Source organism: Ptychodera flava, chromosome 19, assembly GCF_041260155.1.
Source record: "Ptychodera flava strain L36383 chromosome 19, AS_Pfla_20210202, whole genome shotgun sequence".
Taxonomy (NCBI): Eukaryota; Metazoa; Hemichordata; class Enteropneusta; family Ptychoderidae; genus Ptychodera; species Ptychodera flava.
In genome coordinates this window covers 22,668,814-22,688,867 of record NC_091946.1, presented here as the reverse complement: position 1 = coordinate 22,688,867, position 20,054 = coordinate 22,668,814, and the positions used below count along the sequence as shown (strand labels likewise).

Sequence of the window (20,054 nt, the reverse complement as noted above, 5' to 3'; positions counted from 1 at the left end):
AAAAACACTGATGTTTAAATCACTCATTTCTACAAATACGAAAGTTTTCTGCACATAATTCCACATCAGATGTCCATTACTTGTATCAATAATTTTTCGCCTGATAAAAAAAAAAAAATAAAAAAACCCAAAAAACCCAAAAACTTTAAAGGGCCATTATTTGTAACTTTTGACCATTTTTACCTCGGAAAATTCCATGTTGGAGGGTCATATTTGTTGCAAAATTTTGTTTTACGAAGAAACAAACATGATTAGTGATGTTATAGCAGTAGTAAGTTTTTATTGGGGTTTGGGATTCAGTAAGAATTTTACACCCATTTTATTCATTTATCTAAAGGGAGCGAAGGAAAATTTAACCATCCATGTAACTAAAGTATAACCCTGACCTATATATGAACTCACGCGCAGTGCATTGTCCTGAACTAAGCAGGGAAATTCCCTGCTGAGACTTGCGCAATGTGCTATGACTCAGCCCCACTGAGCAAAACGGAACGACATTCTATTCTCTCTCTCATTTGTTAGATAGATTCTGACTGAGATGTACTGGAGCGAGTCTGCTCTTACAAAGCAACCGTTCCGAAGGCGATTCTCGTTTCTGGATGTGAATTTTATCAATATCTGCTGGCTGTGTGAATTTTCACTATGTTTGGAGTTGTATTAACACTTATGTTACCTATCGGAACGAGATTTTCCCCTACCCTACCAGAACAATGTTGCGCAATACCCCTATCGGTACCTTTTCAGGCAGGAACTTTCCAGTAGGGAATTTCGCAATACCGTTCCAGTTGCTTAGTAACTTGTGATGTCATGTTCAATGTCTGTTATTCTACAGTTTTCAGAAAAATTTTCTGTGGAATTTTTTTCTGAACGACTCTAGTTCCTATCGGTACGAACTTGTTCACCCGATAGATAAAATTTTAGTAATTTCCTCTGAACTTAAAATATGACGAAAGACCATTACTTCAAACAAAATGAGTCGTTTCAGATGAATGGTACTGATATCTAAAGTGTTCACTCTTTTATCTTTACGTACAAATGTAGTTCCTAAGTCGTTCTCTATTCTATTCCCACCAACAAAACATTCAATACTCATTTCCCCTCCCCGATCTTTATCAATACTTATAATAATATCACAAGTTGTTCTGTTATCTGTTTTCATAGCATAATATCCAACCAAATCGTCAAACTCGTCTCCCGTAGCTAACTTTACACATCTAATGAGAACTGTACCATGTTGAAGTATTTTCATATTATCAGTCATCTGTTGATTTACTGTCTGTAAAGTGAGAACAGCTGCCTCATCACCAACACTTTTAAGACCCAGTTTCTTTAAAGTTGTGTCCCAAAATAATCTAACTGGAACTCCGCTAGCTGTATACGAGCAATAATTCTCCCCCTCGTTTATCCACCTTCTTAGTGTATTATCTGCCTTCATTATTGTATTAAGAGGACTAATTTTAAGGTGAATCGGTATACCAAGAAGTGCAATGTATGGATTCGTAGGAGTAAGCCAACTACGAAAATCTAACAACTTGTACTTGTTAACATTGCTATCGAAATAAATAACATTTGGAGTTCCTGGAAGTTCAGCAACTCCACCACTAATTTCACTATCCAATATATCTAAGATGTTACGTGGTACATTATAAGGCATGAATTTCTGACTAGCCGAATCCCATGTCAGAGCAAAAGGAGTAGGATCATTCGAAGCCTTTGTGGCGTCAATTACAGTTTCATCAATGTCTTTAAGTTCGGAAAATTCTACAGCATGTTCGTGGGGTGGCGCCGCGGCATTGGCTAAAACGAAATATTTTTCGCGGTCTTTATAACGAAGGACGTAATCCTTATTATGATTAGCAGCCATCTTAGTATTATTGTTAACTTTAACATCACATCAGATCTTCGAGCTCAAGATTTTGCATACGAATTGTACCTAGACCGAAGCCACTTGGATCAGACATACTCCGTAGGGACCTATATACAGTGAAAATTAAAATAATACCTTGTAATATACACAACCATGGCTTCAGCAATAGGAATGACAGTTCTCGGTGCTGTATTAAATGCAACGGCATTCACAGGAGGAAATATTATCGGACAAAAGCTTTCGGTAATGGTGACGCTCTTATTGAAGAGAGGTCCGACATGATAAAGCATTAGAAAAATTTGAACATGATCGCACGTCTGGTCAGAAAAAAGATTACTACAGGCTGACTGGGAAAGAGAAAATCAAGCAAAGGATGCGCATGCTGCGGCAGAATTAAGAGATACAGATGCAGAAATCCTGGAAGAAGCAGAAGCGGTGCAAAGCCGTTCCGAAGGGGCAGTTCAATTCTCAGATTATTATCAACCCAGTCCTGAGCAAAAGAAATATGAGATGATCTATATTGCTGGAGGATTGGTCGTGGGATGGTTTATGTTACACCGGTAGGCGGAACGACTACAATAATTCAATACAAAAGCTAATTGGCCAGTTATTGAAATCGATCATGTTCCCATCCTGATCTGTTATCCAGATACGCATTGAATTCATGTAATCTCCCCCTTTTCTCAATGGCATAGAAATTGCTCCGTTTTTAAAATCGTAAGTAACCTTTTCACTTATTTCTCTCGTATCCCGGATGGGAAGTATTTGTAAACAGTTCGATACTTTCCCCTGTATGTATCCTCCGGCACCCGAACCAAATGAAACATAATTTCCAGTAACATCGACTACATCTGAATGAACTATATATTTAGTGACTGTTAAGAAATCCACTTTCTTCGGACTAATAGTACTTTTTATAACTGGGTTGTCCTCAGGTTTATCTGAAAAACCAACGACGTTGGCAAAGCTACCTGTGGCATTAAAATAGACTTTAATATCTTTAGCCAAAGTTAGATAAACATGGTTTGTCGGCAGATGTTTTTCAAAATTAATTTTTTGCTTCAACCCGATTGCTTTGTTTAACGTATCGATATTGTAGTTACCTGGACGTATTGATTTAGTCTTCTTTGGTTGGTCACCTTCTTGATATTTTAGTACATTATTTGTTGATGTTATGTTATGCCATGAATTATATAGTCCACACTCTAGCAGTCTTATCTTCGTAAACTGTGTCGTGTCAATGCAAGGGTAAAAATTAACAGTAACCGGTTCACCTGTTTGACTTTCAATCCAAATGATCATTGTTGTGCGCTGTATATATATTACTAAGTATAATTTTTTTTGATGAATAATATTCCGAAGGTGCCCATTACGAAGTATAAGGTTCTGCAGGAATAATATTTTTCTGTTCAAGGAGATCTTTGGTCGCAACCGCGGCAGCAGTCGCACCGCCTAATTTTGCCAAGCGAGTTAAATTTGGTCGACTTGGATCGCCAACCTCTATTTTCAGAAATTTGCTGGAGATCATTAGATATCCCATCGCAAGTCCTGCGATTACAATACCATCGTACATTGTGTTTACAACTGTTTTAATATCCATGATTGCTGACTAGTATATAAAATAAAAATAAAATAAAAAATATGGGGAGTTAATCCATCTCATACAATGTAGAGGAGCTGGGTCCCCCCTCCCCCTCCCCCTCCCCTCCCCTCGGAACTGTTCTGGAGGGAGCTGCTACGGGCTCTGTTTTTTTCGCTTTCTGAAGCGGTTCATCTTTCCGGAGGGGACAAATATGTCGAGCACGCCCCCAATATAGCCCTAATGCAGTCAATGAAACTCCCACAATTCCTAAAACAAGATAACATTTATTATACCAGCTATCGCGTGAGCTATCACACTGTTCTTTCATTGTAGGCGGTAGGTCTATACAGTTTGCTTCAGTCGCTACCGCATCGCTCCCCTCCTCCCTCGCTTGGCGTTTCTTCTCCCTGTTTTGCCTGTTCCATTCCGCTAATTTCTTCCCTGCAGCAACTCTCCCTGGATGCTTCGGCGGTAACGAAACTTTCTCTATGTTGCGCTGTGTCGGAGGTGCCGGTGTTGGTGGTAGGATCGTCCCTGACGGAGTCGTTTCCGTTTCCGGTGTGGGCCCCGTTTCCGTTTGCTGAGTCGGAATCGTTTGCGAAGTTGAATCCATTTATTTCAGGTACTATATTAAACCCGATTTTTTTAAAATTTAAATGTTTACCCGTAATTAAACCGGTGGAAATTAGAGCAATCAGGGGCCCACATGTGTACGCTATCCGTCCTGATAATCGTTTTATTTCACTGTTTAGAATAAAATCCTTTTTAAGATCAGTGGCATAGTTATCTCGATCATCGATTGGAACTACCTGACTGATTGCACGGGCTCCTAGATCTATGAAACTTTGAGTGATGGTATCACTTATAAGAGAACTGTATTTCGCTTCGTACATTTTGAAAGCTTTATCCACCGTTTCATCTTTCCATTTTTCTACATCCACAACTGAAATCTCCTTACCAAAAAATAACTTACTTTGACCACTTGCGATGGCACAGAGTATTTTTTCACGTTTAGTCTCTATTATGGATCGAGCGTCCGACGCTGCGGTTGGTCCTTCGGAATGCGCTGTCGTATTTGCCGCTGCCGATGACTTTATTAAATTCTCCATTGTTTGCAGTATGTTATCTATTCTTAGTAAAAAATAAAAAATTCGTTTAAACCTGAATCCGAAATAAAGTATTAACATAGTCTGGAATGTTAGTACCCCTAAAGAAATCGTTCCGACAGGGATTCCGAGAAAATTCTCCTCCATTTAAATCTATCTGTATATAGAAACACGAATAATGAGTACAGACCTATTCCCAGTTGCTTTTCAATTGAATAAGACGAGCGTACCGACAGTACAGCATTCTGATATTCCTTCCAATCCAAACGACATAAAACCTATTCTCATGGACTTAGAAATATATGTAACGCCGACAGATAAATTTACTTTCCATCCACGGGATGTGTTCAAAGATAATGTAATCACTCATAGAACAGCAAAAGAAAGTAATGTCTGGCTGGGCAGCCCGCATATGAAATACTGGGACCAGCAATTAAATTTCGCCGTATGGTGCAGCACTACTGGTTGTGGTATATCATTCGCCCATCTCTTCGGTTCCGAAGGGAAATTTCCTCCGCAAATACGATCATTCTGCCGTTTCCATGTATATTTTACAATACGTCGTATTCTTCATGAAATGGGCGTTGCACTTCCAGACGATACCCCCACCTTCAAAGCGGGCGACAATCCGTACAATCTCGTCCAATATGAACTTCTATGTACAGAATTTGGAAATATAAGTCCAACGAAGTCCGACTTTCGATATCGAAAAGGTCAAAATAAGGGTCTTGGTTATGGTTATGAATATTATACTAATCGTGGGCCCGTTAGACAGCCAAAAGCGATATACAACGGTCATGACTTTTTCCTCTCCGCCGACGGAGGCGTTTTCTATACACATACAATTTTTGGAAAGAAAAAACATGTACTGTCCGACAAAGAACGACCACACTACTATTTCTTCCGAAATGATGGATCGGAGGGACAATACAATAGTTTCATTCCTCTGAAGGGAGACTCGGGTCTAACAAAGGCTGGCCTAGCCCGCCTCAACGAAAGTCTTGAAGCCTACGTATATTGCATACTCGGCGCACAAGCGAATATTCGCAGTACCATAGTAGGTGATACTGGCAGTGCAGAGCAAGTCCGAAAAGAATTCGGCGTTCTCCTCGAAGATGAAATTCGTAATACCGACAAAGTAATTAGTTATAGGCGATATCAAGACACAATAATGAATACTGGTGTCAAACTTGATATGGCAGTTTCGCCAAATTTACTTCTCTTACCGTCTGAGATGGTCATTCTTTCGGGCCCGGCAATCTCAGGTTATAATAATGAATTACAATACGCAACAGAATCTATGGTGTTCGGGGTGAATGGTGATATAAACACGGAAGTTCGAGAAAGTGCTATACATGAGATGGAAGGAGGGGAGGAGGGGGATCCTGTGAAGTGGCAGGACGAGCCCGGAGAGTCACCTCACAATGACACGACTCGGGGGGGCCTCCCCTCCCCGGAACGGGCAGCATCTGCAACACTCGACGCAGACCCTATTCACGAATTCGGCAAAATTGGTTTGTTATCTTTAGCAATATTTATTACATTTATTTACAATATATAGATCCAGAGGAAATGTCAATATTCGCTACCCCGCCATTCAACATGATTATAAATGGACCGACAGATTCTGGCAAAACAGAATTTATGTTGGACCTCCTCACCGGTCCGTACTTAAGGAAATTCGAATATATAGTTTTCATTTGCCCAACATTCATGATTAATAAAACGTATAATAGAAGATTCATTTTCGAAGATGATAATGTGTTTGTGTTTCCAGTTGGACTCGATGCAGTGGATGATACATTAACCTACGTACGGAACGAATGGGCCGGCACGAACACTTTAATAGTACTCGACGACTGCGCCTCGTCCAAAGATATGAAGAAGCGCAGTGACATTTTAGTCCAACTTGGTTTCAGCGCAAGACACTACGGACTATCTGTCTGGGTTCTGACTCAGCAATATACTAGTATTAGTAAACCATTCAGGGAAAACATAAAGATGTTAGTACTATTTTACACACCGAACAAGATAGACAACAAAACTATTATAAAAGAACATGGAATGGAGATGACAGAACGGGAAGCCGTGGGCCTAATCAAGCAATTGAAAAGGATAAAATTCAGTAAACTAGTATTTAATTTTCAGCATCCGTACGACATAAAATTTTTCGTATAATATAGCAATTATGGAAGCTGAAGGCACTCTTAGAGAATTATATTACAACCCGAAAACTGGTTTTGGAGGTGTACAAAAATTGTATGACGCAGCACGGGCCAGCGGGTTAAAAATTACTAAGAAAGAGGTACAGGACTGGTTAAAAACTCAGCTAACTTCTACATAAATCGGTACCTCGTACTCGTGGTGGGAGGCGCGTTTTCGTACATCGATAGACTCACAGTGGCAAGCGGATCTCGTGGAATTCCCTGCAGCATTCCTAAAAGAGAACCGTAACATTCGATACATGCTAACAGTAATCGATGTACTCAGTAAATATGCTGGGCCAGGCCAATACAGTCAAAAACGGCCGATGACACTCTGAAGGCGCTACAAGACATGATTAAGAAATCCGGGAGGAAACCTGACAAACTTCAGACAGATGAGGGACGGGAATTTACTAATCAGAAAATGCAGAAATGGTTGGAGGAGTCAGGCATTCACTGGTTTCACACCTACAGTGATAAAAAGCTAGCGTTGTTGAACGTTTTAATCGGACTCTCAAGACGATGATGTGGAAATACTTTACATATAAACAGACACGAGAATGGCTTTCTATTCTACCAGAACTTCTCGAGAATTACAACAACACCGTTCACGGAAGTATCAAAATGAAACCAGTCGACGTAACGGAGGAGAACGATTGGCAGGCATTTTATACACTTTCCCTGAGTTGGCAGCCGGGGAGTTAACCCTGAATTCAAGCCGGAGAGAAGGGTCCGAATTACAAAATACAAGACCACTTTCAGGAAAGGATATTTACCAAATTGGACAGAGGAGATTTTCGTGGTTTCAAAAGTTGTGTATGCGGCTGACTTGGGAACGCCGCCAGTTTACAAAATAAAAGATCTGAATGGAGAGGAAATACTCGGCACTTTCTATTCTGATGAACTTCAGAGCGCCCTTTCGGAAGGTGCCGACGAGCTGTACAGAGTAGAACGAATTTTGAAGACGAAAAAAATTAGGGGAAAGAAATATTATCTGATAAAATGGCGCGGTTATCCGGAAAGTTTCAATAGTTGGGAGCCAGAAGAAAATGTTATTAGAACTTCGTAACGTTCCGAAGGAGTACTTCGTAAGTTCCTGTGCTGGTACTTGTCAAGTACTACGTAAGTACTAACGTAAGTATTTACGAAAGTTATTCAATAAGTACCATGGAAAAAGTCTTAATTTCTTGAAAGAAGAAAGTGTCAGTTTACCACCTCGACTTCCACCCACCGGCCAAGTATTTATCATGTACTGTCGTAAGTAATGTTCACTTACTGCATCTTTTTCGGCAGTATGTGGATGAGGTGGTATCTCAGTTCCTGAACATATTAAGTTTGCAAGATCTTCAAACGACTCTCATGTTCCACAGTCCGTTCTTTCCAATCCTCCTTTTTCAGCTTTATCGATAAGTTCTGGTTGAAGTATAATGTACACAACTGACATGAACCATAGACAAGTAACTCCAAAGTCCACCCTTTTCATCATATCAAGTGCTCGTAAGTCAAACGGAGCATTATAAGCACACACAGATTCACAAGCATTAAGAAGTTTGTGTAGGTTCTTGAGTGAGACTCGAGGTTGTTCTAGTTGTTCTTGACCAGGTGGATAGTACGCTTTTTCAAGTTCCTCCTCCTCGAAACCGTCTATTAAAAATCCCTGGCTGCCGCCGCTCCATGCAATTCCAAAGTCAAAAGCTTGTGGAAATCTACTGGTCCCGACTGTCTCGGTATCAATTGTTGGATTAAGTATATTCTTGAGAACGAGGGGCGTAAGAGCGTTCCGAATTACCAAACATGGAAGCCTGTAGTCGTGGCAAATTTCTAAGAAAGTCTGTTTGAACTTGTTGTGAATCTCTTCTAGTTCTTTTAAGGCGGTTATTTCGTACGACCTGGCTCGAGTCAACACATTCCGCCTGCAATAATCCCAAGGCATATCTTTGAATATGATAATGAAACTATGTAAATGGTCAAATGCTCTAGAAACAATCTTTTTTTCTTCCCACTCCGTGGAAACGCCCCGGATTCGAGAAAAAGTCAGATGTTGAATTATGGAAGAGTCACAAATAATGTAGCGTTCCGAAGGAGAGGCCCTCCCAGCCTGACATTGTAAACTAAGCGTATGTTCTATAAACTGGTTCTGAAAATCGGCAATCGAAACGTGGCGCCCATTATAAAAGTCGGCAATGTTGCTGGAAAAACTAGTGTCAAATTCTGGTACGTGAGTCTCCGTCAAATTTACTGCATCGTAACTCTTACCACTTCCAGTTGGTCCATTTATGAATATGTATGACATTTTGGGGATACTATATCATAGAAATTTTTTTAAAAAAATTTTTTTTTATTAAGATATATACGATAAGACAATGACAATCCTTTCTATTTCAGATGCAATAAAAATACTTGAAACCGGAGAAAACATCAAAATTGATGATGGAGGGCAAATTAGTATTTGGTGAATATGTAGATCCTATTATATATGTAGACAGTGAGCTAGAAGTGGTTTTCACTATCGGACCTAAGTACGGTTCGGGAGGAGATCCAGCTACATGCGATGGGGTGTGTGTCCGTTGGCAACCGAGTCTTCAAAAGTTTACCGATTTAATAGTATTCCGTACCTTAGGGGAAAGTTTCGATGCAAACACTGCTAAAAGTTATGCTGCAAGCCTGGCCGCTCACTCCAAGAATACTACCAGATTTTACAATCCATCTAAAGTGTATCAGAAGCGAGGGAGCGAGACACAGGCGTGGCGTATTTTAAATTTCGATTTAAAAGAGGGGCTCACGATTTCGCTACATGTATTGATATGGTTCAAGAAATTGACTGTGCTTTTAAAGCAGTGAGCCCATTGCCAGTCCGAGAAAATCCTGCTATTGTACCTCGTAATATCCGGAAAGGTAGTAAGATAGAATTCTTAGCATTTAAACCGCGCTTACATTAAACGTAAACGTGCTCTTTCTTTCACTGTTGAGAGGTTATTTTGTGCTGCGCCTAATAAACCAGAAATTCAAGATGCGGAAGAACTAGTCGACTTAGAAAGATTAGGTGAGATATATAAACAAATAAATGCTGCCAAAAATATTATAGTGGATTTTGATGACCTATCATAGAATAATTATTTTTCATTTTAAAAAATTTTAGGATAGTATATATCATAAAGATTATTATGGCCAGTCAATTACATACAGCATTCAAGGGAGCAGTTTTACGAAAAGAATTTCCTGAAGTCAAGCGAGTCGAGGATATCGGGGAGCTGGTGGATATTGAAGGTATGGTCAAAGAAACGAAAGATGTACTCTGTTTATACTGAAATGGAAGTCAAATTATCGGATCCGAAAACTGGTAATACACAACCGCGTACATTGTATGTTAAATTAAAAGATACATACACAAAAGATGTAAGAGGGGCGGATGTGGGGCAACAATTAATAAATCGCTACGACGATATGCTTGATACAATTGAAGCTGTTGAGGGTTCTGGCCTCGTTCTCGAGGAGATACTTAATTTTGAAGTAATTCTAGTAGAAGTTTTACTCGGTGCGGGCTGGCGCAGTCCAACTTCCCGGATGGTTAAAAATAAGCATTGTGTTAGCGAAATTATTCTACCGGTGAGGTCTGAGAATTGTTTTCAGTATGCCGTCGTAGCAAGTATAAAGTTGAGCGATCCCGAGTTTCGCAAAAGAATGTGGTCAGGTAAGGAGAAAATGGAATACGTACACCCATTATTGCTGACTACTGTTGGGATGGAATACCATTTCCTACGTCCCGCTGATCTGCCGTGTTCAGGCGCTTCGAGCAGCAAAATCCGGCACGAAACTTCAAGTGTTTCAGATCTACGAGTCCGATCCCGACCCGTCAGACATAACTGTGTTATATAGCGGAGCCCGACGGCGGAGCGGATCGGGTAGCAAATATATTACTGATAGTTGGAGGGGAGGGCGGGCGTCACTTCGTGCCAATTACTTCGTTAAATCGTCTTCTTAATTCTATACTAATCGCAAGAATGAAGCACAGAAGGAAGTGTATTTGCTCCGGTTTGTAAAAGAGGTTTTAAGTCAACAGAAGAATTAGAAGAACATCAGGTATACTGTGGAACAGACACTGCCCAGCCAGTTTTTCCTAAGGAAGTATGTCAATTCGAAGGACATCGGAAGAAGGTCCCCGCCCCCTACGTCGTCTATGCAGATACTGAGGCAATTATTGAGAAGGGGACCGGCCGACACATTCCAATTTGTCTTTCGTATGTTATGGTGGAACGGGGGTGGACCCCTTCGGAACGGCGGCCCACCGTTTATGGTAAAAGAACATTCACAGGTCTCTCCTGTGTTACAGAATTTCTAAAGGATATGAAAGAACGGGCTGAGAATTATTCGAAATCGTATTATTGGAAAATAAAACCGATGAAAGATCCTTCTAATTACGGTAATCCAGTCTGTATTGCATGTGGAGAGCCGGCAGGATACCGAGTAGTGAAGGAGGAGGCGACTTTTTATTGCGAGGGATGTCGGCCGTCGAGAACCATTCCTATCTACTTTCACAACCTCAAGGGATACGATGGTTCTTTTATTTTGAAAGAATTACATGAAATAGATGATGGTCCCGGACAAGAGCCAAATATCATAGCTAAGACGAGCAATGGAGGAATTATGGGTCTCTCGAAAACATTTATTTTTCACGCCTCAATTGTTGTCGGTGGAGAGTGGGAGGAAGAGGGAGATAAAGAAACGTTTCTTTTCTATAAAGTTTATGGATAGTGCTCAGTTGATGATGGGGTCATTGCGAAGTTGGCAAAAACTGTGCCGGAGGATGGGTGGACGGTACCACTTTCGTACCCGGACATTCAAAGGGCGAAAGGTTTCTTCCCGTACGAATATTTAGACTCGGTTGACAGACTGGGAGAGGAGGACTCCCGGAGAGGGGGGAATTTTATAGCGAATTGACGGAAGAGGGGATTTCAGAATCTGATTATGAGCATGCATTGAAGGTGTGGGATGAAGTGGGATGTAAGACGATTGTGATTATATGGAATTCTATTGTGAGACTGACGTTCTACTTCTTGCAAATATATTCGAAAATTTCCGCGACACATGTTTAGAAGCGTACAAGTTAGATCCAGCCCACTATATGTCAGCGCCCGGTCTGACATGGGATGCTATGTTACTTTATACAGGTAATAATTTGGGCTCATTCAAGATGCTGAGCAGATGAATTTCGTACAGAGGGGAATTCGAGGCGGTATCAGCCAGTGTAATATTCATTACTTACAGACAAATCATCCTGCTTACGTCGCCGAAGGGGCTGGCGGGAATTACGACCCTGAGAAACCGTTAACCGAAATAAAATATCTCGATGCAAACAATCTCTACGGCTGGGCAATGAGTCAGGCAATGCCTACGGGCGGACTTCATTGGATGACGAAGGAAGAGTGGTTAGAATGCGGAGCAGGCTTGGAGGGTGGGGACCCGTTCCACCTTTCCACCAAGTTTTCTAGAAGTAGACTTAGAATATCCGTCGAATTACATGAAGAACACAGCGATTTGCCATTAGCGCCACATCACTATGAATTTCCGAGGCAGGGCACTCGACTGATTACAAGTGTGTTGGACAGAGAGAGATACGTCTTACACTACAAGTTGCTGGAATTCTATCTTCGGATGGGAATGAGATTGAAAAAGATTTATCGGGTGCTTGCTTTCGATGAGGCGCCATGTCTGCGAATATATTGACTTTAACACTAAAATGAGGGCAAAGGGAAGACAGATTTCGAAAAGAATTTCTATAAGCTGATGAATAATGCAATGTTCGGTAAGACAATAGAGGATGTTCGAAAGTACAGAGACTTTAAATTTGTTTCGGACTGGAACGGTACGGATAGTGGCCGTAAAAAGATTCAGAAGTATAATCCAAAGACGAAACATATAACTTTCATAACTTCCGAAGAGGATGGTGATTCCTGCGACAGTGCCCTACTGGAACTGAAAACGGATGAGCATAGATATGTAAAACCAGTTTTCATCGGCGCCGCAGTACTGAACTTTCTAAGCTGCTTATGTATGAGACGCATTACAATTACTTTCGAAAGCGAGTTCCCTGGAATACGATTAGCCTACATGGATACTGACAGTTTTGTTTACAGTGTGCCGATACCCCCCCGGACGTAACTTTCAATGATATAGTTCGGGAAGATGTGGAAAAGAATGGTAAGGAGTCGATCTACGATACTAGTGGGATGAGATGGATGGGCAACTTTCCGAAGATTAATAAAAAAGTGATAGGTAAATTTAAAGATGAGTTGAATGGTGTACCTATTCTTGATTTTGTTGGCATACGCTCGAAAGTGTATGCTTTTCGAACTCCAACTTCCGAGACGAAAAAAAATAAAGGGATAAAAGATGTTTGTGTTAGAAAACATTTGAACTTTGAAGACTATAAAGATCTGTTTAAAACTGGGAAGGAGCCCGAGCCGGCACAATTTGTACAGTTTGTACGGAAAAAGGCTGGAGAAATCCGTAGTGAAAAGCGTAGTAAAATCATGATGGCGCCAAATGATATCAACGTGTGCAGTTATGCATCTGGACACGGGCGAATGGTTGGCAGAAACAAGCCGATAGGAATGACTACGTTACGGTTTAATATTGTAAAGACTTTAATCTACTATTTTCAACAGTGACCTGGGCATCGCTAATAACATAAACGTGGGCAAATATATTGTCATCGCGAGCGTCATCGCACCCTTAACTGAGGTGTCTTTCTTCAGAATTTCAAGTTGAATTCCGTCCTTTGTGTTCATTACTCTAAACCATTTCCATGAAACTCAATATCTTTAAAACTACGCAGATCGATAAACAGACAGAATTTATTCTTCAAATAATCAACTTCATCTATATCAATTTCACACCAATCTTTATCTTCAGCAAAATACCGTCGTGTTTCTTTCCAAAATTGTCTTGGTATCATCTTCTGAGCGTACACTTTATTTGCAATACCTTCGATTGATACAGACACAGATTCAATGGAGGGGTTAAAGAAAAGTTCACTGTTCAGTTCTGTCTGATTCTGATTTTTAGTGAAGAGTAATAAGATACCTCTAATGCTACGTCGTGGTACATTTATATTTTCATTGATAACCGTGTCCGATTCTTTGAATGGTATTATTCTAAAATAATGTATATGCTCGTAGAGAAAACTTTTCCCACTGTTGTAATAACCAGCAGTATCTCTCGCGAGTACGGAATCAGAAATTGTTTCGTATTCCATTTGAATGTTTTTTAATTTATAATTGGCTGTAACAACATTATTACTGACAAGTAATTGGGAGGCGGGTGCAAGCGTAATTTCCCATTCGATATGACTCCCTAACTCTTTTGGATATGCAACTCCATGGCCTGTTATGAGGGGGTGAGTGAGACGAATAGCATATTTTGTTTTATATGTGTCGAAAAGTAAAATATCGTCCCATTTTGAAAGCCTGTCGGCATTTGCATCGGCCGCGCCACTTCTCAATTTTCTTAGATTTTCGTTCTGAATTCCGTACAGTGTCATGTTCGTTCTCTCCTTTTTATGTTTGAAGAGATCGCGATAACATTCAATGAGATTATATTTATTCAAATTGAAAAGTTCCTGCCCCTCAAATGTGAGTTTCATACGCTCCACCAAATTTTTTGCAACATTTTGTACTACTCGGTTATCTTCATGTCCCATTACTTCGAGATCAAAAACCAGGTCGAAAGTATCTGGAACTAGTACTACTCCGCTTTCTAACTTCGGACATCGTATGATAAGTGTCTGGCCTGGATCTGCCTCACTTGGATTATGAGCAATCACATGATGAGTTCTTTCTGACTTCGTTCCATTCGGTATTCGGTTGGTGAAAGTCGGTGATAATGTTCTATCGTACCCCATTTTTCGTGTAATGTATATAGTAGAAGAAAAAAAGAAAATTAATCACATCTTAAGTTTCACTTCGTGTATATAATGACTTAGAAGAAAAATCACATCTTTACATAAATATTTCCGTCTGACTGAAAGATAAATCGATTGCCTGTGTCGCGAATCAATCGAAGAACCCAATATTCTTGGAGATGTTGGACTTCCATTTCATCATTGTCAATCTCCTGAAAGACGTTTATGAATTCTAGTCGCTTAAAGAAGTTAGTCTTTTGACATTCCTTCACGAAAGCTAAATGTTATGATATAGATTATCATCTTTGAGTCGGACACCTGGATTTGCTCGAAGGATATGTCGATTTACCCGTCGAAGTTTGCACCATTCCAATTCGACAGAGAAACCAAACAGGTCTTTATTTTTAGAAAGAAACTTTGCAATATTCTTTTCACCAAACATGCGCGGCCATATATTAGTACATAATTTTATTTATAATGACTAATGTTAAACCAGTTAAAAATATCCATAGCTGTTCTCCAACAAATCCGACCACCGATCCTGCTGTTTTTAATAGAAAACTGACAAGGGAGCCGATTAAACCTGGTATTGCAGCAGCACTTTTTGGGCCATGTTTTTAACCATTCACCAAATTGCTTTACAATTTCTTTCGCTTTGTATATACTTTGGGCGGACCTGAACCAGACCCCAGTTCCAGTTCCTTCTCCCCTCCTCCCCTCCTCCTCCTACTTTAGTCACAGCCAGGGCAATTGTTGATATTGTCATTCCAAGGGCAGTCAGTATTGCAGCGATTGTTATACCATTTCGTTTAAATAACTCTGTCAGCTTCAGTCTCAGTTCATGACAATTCTGGATCGGAAATTACATCACGAAGAGACCTAGTCGTAGCCAGACTTTCACGTGCCTCACTGATCTTACCATGTTCGTATTCAATTCGATTGTCAACTTTAGCTTCTCTTGTTATGAGTTCAGCTAGTAGTTTTCGGCTTTTTCTTTTCCTTGGGTGCTCGTTTCAGGATCCTTTAACTTTTTTTCAACTTCTCTTTTCTCTAGCCTTATTTTAACTTTTTCATTGTTAAGCTCGCCAAGACGCATATTCGCAATCCTTAATTCATCATTAATAGCTCTATATTCAGGGTTTAGATTGTTCCATTGTTCGATTTTATTTTCAAAAGCTTGTATTTTATCTGCATTACCAGAAGCATCTTGCCGTAACTCTGTCAGTTTATCTTTGTATATACCCATGTCTTTTGGCGTCATCTTCTCAGCCGGTATTTTATCTTTTCTCACATCTTCAGAATGCAATTCACGTCTCACATATTCGGGCTCTGCGCTAGAGCGACCTAATACTTCTCTAATAAATGCATGTCCTCCTTTTTTACTCCTTAATGTGGTTAGCTTATAAAATCCACCTCCTCTGTCTTTAGACAGCTTGAGGTCTTTATAATACAGCTTTTCGTCCCTAATCTCAGATTCCGTAGCCAATACATTTAGTGCATCCGGATCAGTAATTTCATTATAGTCTAAGAATTGTATTAATCATTCTTAATTTTTTATCTACTCTAAGTTCAGTCAAACGACCCACCTGCGGGCTAGCCTGGAAAGGATCGGCTTCTGCAAGGGCATTATCATCGTCTATAAAGTATGTTTCAGCAGTAGCATCATCATCATTCAAATTTGCATCATCGAAATCCTGGAGTGGTATATCTTCTCCTCCTTCTGCCATATTGTATTTCTATATTACTACAATTATTTTTTATCATCCCTTACATATACAGTAAAAATGCACATCTCAGTTGTTGAAAGCGTTGAACAATTGGCCGACTATATCGAAAGAACTAGCGCTGCATATCGACGAAGTTATAAATTAATGGGTCGAATTGATATGGCTCTTAATATTACTAAGGGAATTCTTGTAAGTTCTGCTGTAATAGCAGCAATTCCTACAGTTCCGGTACTGTTAGCCTTAACTCCTATACCAGGTGTTATTATTGATGTAATACAAGGGAAAACGGGTGTAGCAAAGAGACGAGAGAAGTATAAACATTATTACGTTCAATATAAACAGCTGCTTACACAAATACAAGAAAAAGGTGCAACAACAGAGCACGGGTCAGAACTTATTCAGGACATATTTCATCAGGCGCTAGAAATTCAAAAACAAGAAGGATTTAGTCCACCTCTGGAAAGATACCTAAGACATTATGGATTGAATGGATATGAAAGTTAGATTCAGAAAAAATTCTGTAGAAAATTTTTCTGAAAACTGTAGAATAACAGACATTGAACATGACATCACAAGTTACTAAGCAACTGGAACGGTATTGCGAAATTCCCTACTGGAAAGTTCCTGCCTGAAAACGTACCGATAGGGGTATTGCGCAACATTGTTCTGGTAGGGTAGGGGAAAATCTCGTTCCGATAGGTAACATAAGTCGTTAATGACAACTCCAAACATAGTGAAAATTCACACAGCCAGCAGATATTGATAAAATTCACATCCAGAAACGAGAATCGCCTTCGGAACGGTTGCTTTGTAAGAGCAACCTCGCTCCAGTACATCTCAGTCAGAATCTATCTAACAAATGAGAGAGAGAATAGAATGTCGTTCCGTTTTGCTCAGTGGGGCTGAGTCATAGCACATTGCGCAAGTCTCAGCAGGGAATTTCCCTGCTTAGTTCAGGACAATGCACTGCGCGTGAGTTCATATATAGGTCAGGGTTATACTTTAGTTACATGGATGGTTAAATTTTCCTTCGCTCCCTTTAGATAAATGAATAAAATGGGTGTAAAATTCTTACTGAATCCCAAACCCCAATAAAAACTTACTACTTATAGCCACATAAAACTGCCAATTTTTGTTCAAACGTGTTGCCCTTCCGAGCTCGTTTGTTGACGTCTGGCATGCAGATATGGTGACGCCGCGATCACGCGAGATGTTCAAGTTCACGTTTATTGTCTGGGATCAAAACAACATTGCGTCGTTGATTGCCAGACATCTGGCTACGCAACGTGCTCGGACAATAGACTACGACGTAAGTACCGGGAATAAGTAATGAATATTTATTTTGAAATTGCTGTAAATGGCTCGCGCAGGTGCAGAAGAATGCCTACGTTGCAATCCGCGTGTCAACAGAGTTTGTATTTCTGTCCGAACAAAAATTGAAATTTTCGTCGTAAAATCACATGTTATTTAGTTGTAGGGCAGGTAATGTGTTCGAATAATATGCGATTCTCTGTTATTTGACAGGCTATTCAACATGAGCCAGTGATCATTTCAATCAAACCTAACGGAAAAATCGCCAGAAGATACAGCTAATGGAACTTTAAGACCGTGCAACTATGTAACTCTGCTTGTAAATACTTCCTTACAAATTACGGCAGCATGTGATGATTCAGACTGAGAGGGCGCTCTTTTCGTTACCGAGTTCAGGACAAAATGTCAAACCATACAGTCTCTATGGTCAAACAAATGAACAACTTTAGCGTCCTTTATATCCCTCACGATTCGTCCAAGTCGAATTCTTTTTCCTATATACTAGACATGGCGGAGAGATGTCTTTTAAATTTCGCAGTATAAGTGAGTTATTGTAACTTTTTCTCATCACGAGTCTTTTCTCTTTCTTTCTATGTAATTTCTGTAAAATTTAATTTACCAGGGATTTACCAGTAGGCCTACTCGGTAAAATTGTCCGTGATCTTTGTTGTTTTTGAACACGAGCAAGTATAGGTTTGCCACCGTGACAACCACAAGAATTTCATTCGTCTGATTGGGCATTTTTCTGTAACACACCAATGGTCGATCGCGCACATTGTATTCTGGTAACCAGATTTTACAGTTTTGGAATAGCTGTGTCAGACTTAAAATCACGTGGAATCACAAACTTTGATGTGCTATGTCTTGTCTTACACTAGAGATACTGACAAAACAAGGTCCCCGCATATATATATTGATGCAATGAATTTTGGGATATATTAGTTATGTAAGCATTTTCGCATTTTAAATTTGGTTTCATTTTTTCGAGGGGGGGGGGGTCATCGTGTTTTAAAACTCGAAATTACTGTGTGGTGCTATTCCGTATAGCCAATATGCTAATATTGTTCCATTTCAACTTCCGAAAAACAGAAGTTGACTCTATTTCCAATCCCATCTTGAATCCTTCTCGGTGTTCACACTCTGGACGTCGTATATATTCGTTGAAATTTTTCAGGTACAGACAGTGGATATCCGTCAAATACTAGTACTTAATTGAACTAGCATTTCATCGTCCAGTACATAGAATTTAAATACAACGGTTAAAGTTTAACCGTGGACACTTGTCCTGAGAAATTAGTGCAATATGCTTTACATCACAAGAGGACGCTCATTTCATTACCAAGAACAAAGAAATGAACATTTTTGAACGCAGTGACAAATATGTATTGTATTCACAGTTGCTCACTTTAAGAATTCACTACCGATCCTGATTTTTAGAGGTTTTACCAAATTATTAATATGATTTTGTCAAAACTTGTAAAGCTGTGCAATTTTGTGTATAACGCCTTCTTAATTACATAGTCAGTCTTTTGGACCTCTGAAATGTCTCTTGATATTTTTGTATTGTTAGGAATTATTGATATATTTAATTTAAATGTGCTCTTTCTTTTCTGTGTTGCCTGTGCAATTTTTGTGACACGTTATATTTGTGTATATACAGTGATACTGTGAACCATCGGATATTTCAGTACATACTCCCTTTGTAAATTGGCCGGGGGCCTTGAAACGAAAAAAAAGAAAGTCTAAAGTATGTTAAGCATCGGTTCAATAAAGTTGTGATGATCCAGTGTTATCTTTTTATTTGACCTGAGTCAACGGAAATCGCCCGAATGTGCTAAACGAGTGTAACGATTTTGATGATGAATGAATGAATGAATGAATGAATGAACATAAATGGCGTGTTATTGCGTCACAACAACATCTATTATGTATTTTTATGCAAAAGTTCGTTGTTTGCATAATGCGAACGGACAACTTCTCTTTATTCTAGCTCAATCTGAGCTCATTCCAATTGGCAAATGCACATTTTATTCTTCCAACATAGACCAAAAAAACCTTTGTGCATCTTGATAGTGGAAGCGTTTTCCACTTAACACTGGATGTATGTGATGCCAGTCAGTCAGGTTCGATACTTTGTTGTGAATAAATGCCTTTCACATAGCATTTTATTACACCTCACTCATTCAGCGTGCACTGCCATTGGTTAAACATGACTCACGTGTCATGTAAAAGAACATGATGATGCCCTCTGCGAATGTGATGATGCCCTCTGCGAACTTGATGATGCCCTCTGCATTTGATATTACATGGATGACGTCATTTTACTTACTGCGCATCCTTTCTGCGCAAAACAAATT

The 20,054-nt window shown here is 39.7% G+C and overlaps 1 protein-coding gene across 1 annotated transcript in view; it reads left to right on the top strand.

The window, feature by feature from the left end:
- LOC139118955 (protein mab-21-like 3) overlaps positions 1 to 19,534 on the top strand; it is a 28,416-nt gene extending 8,882 nt beyond the window's left edge. The window contains exon 4 of the mRNA XM_070682537.1: positions 17,911 to 19,534. Coding sequence (XP_070538638.1) covers positions 17,911 to 17,979 — 69 coding nt within the window. The 3' untranslated portion in view covers positions 17,980 to 19,534. The remainder of the gene's footprint in view (positions 1 to 17,910) is intronic.
- Positions 19,535 to 20,054: the final 520 nt, after the last annotated feature.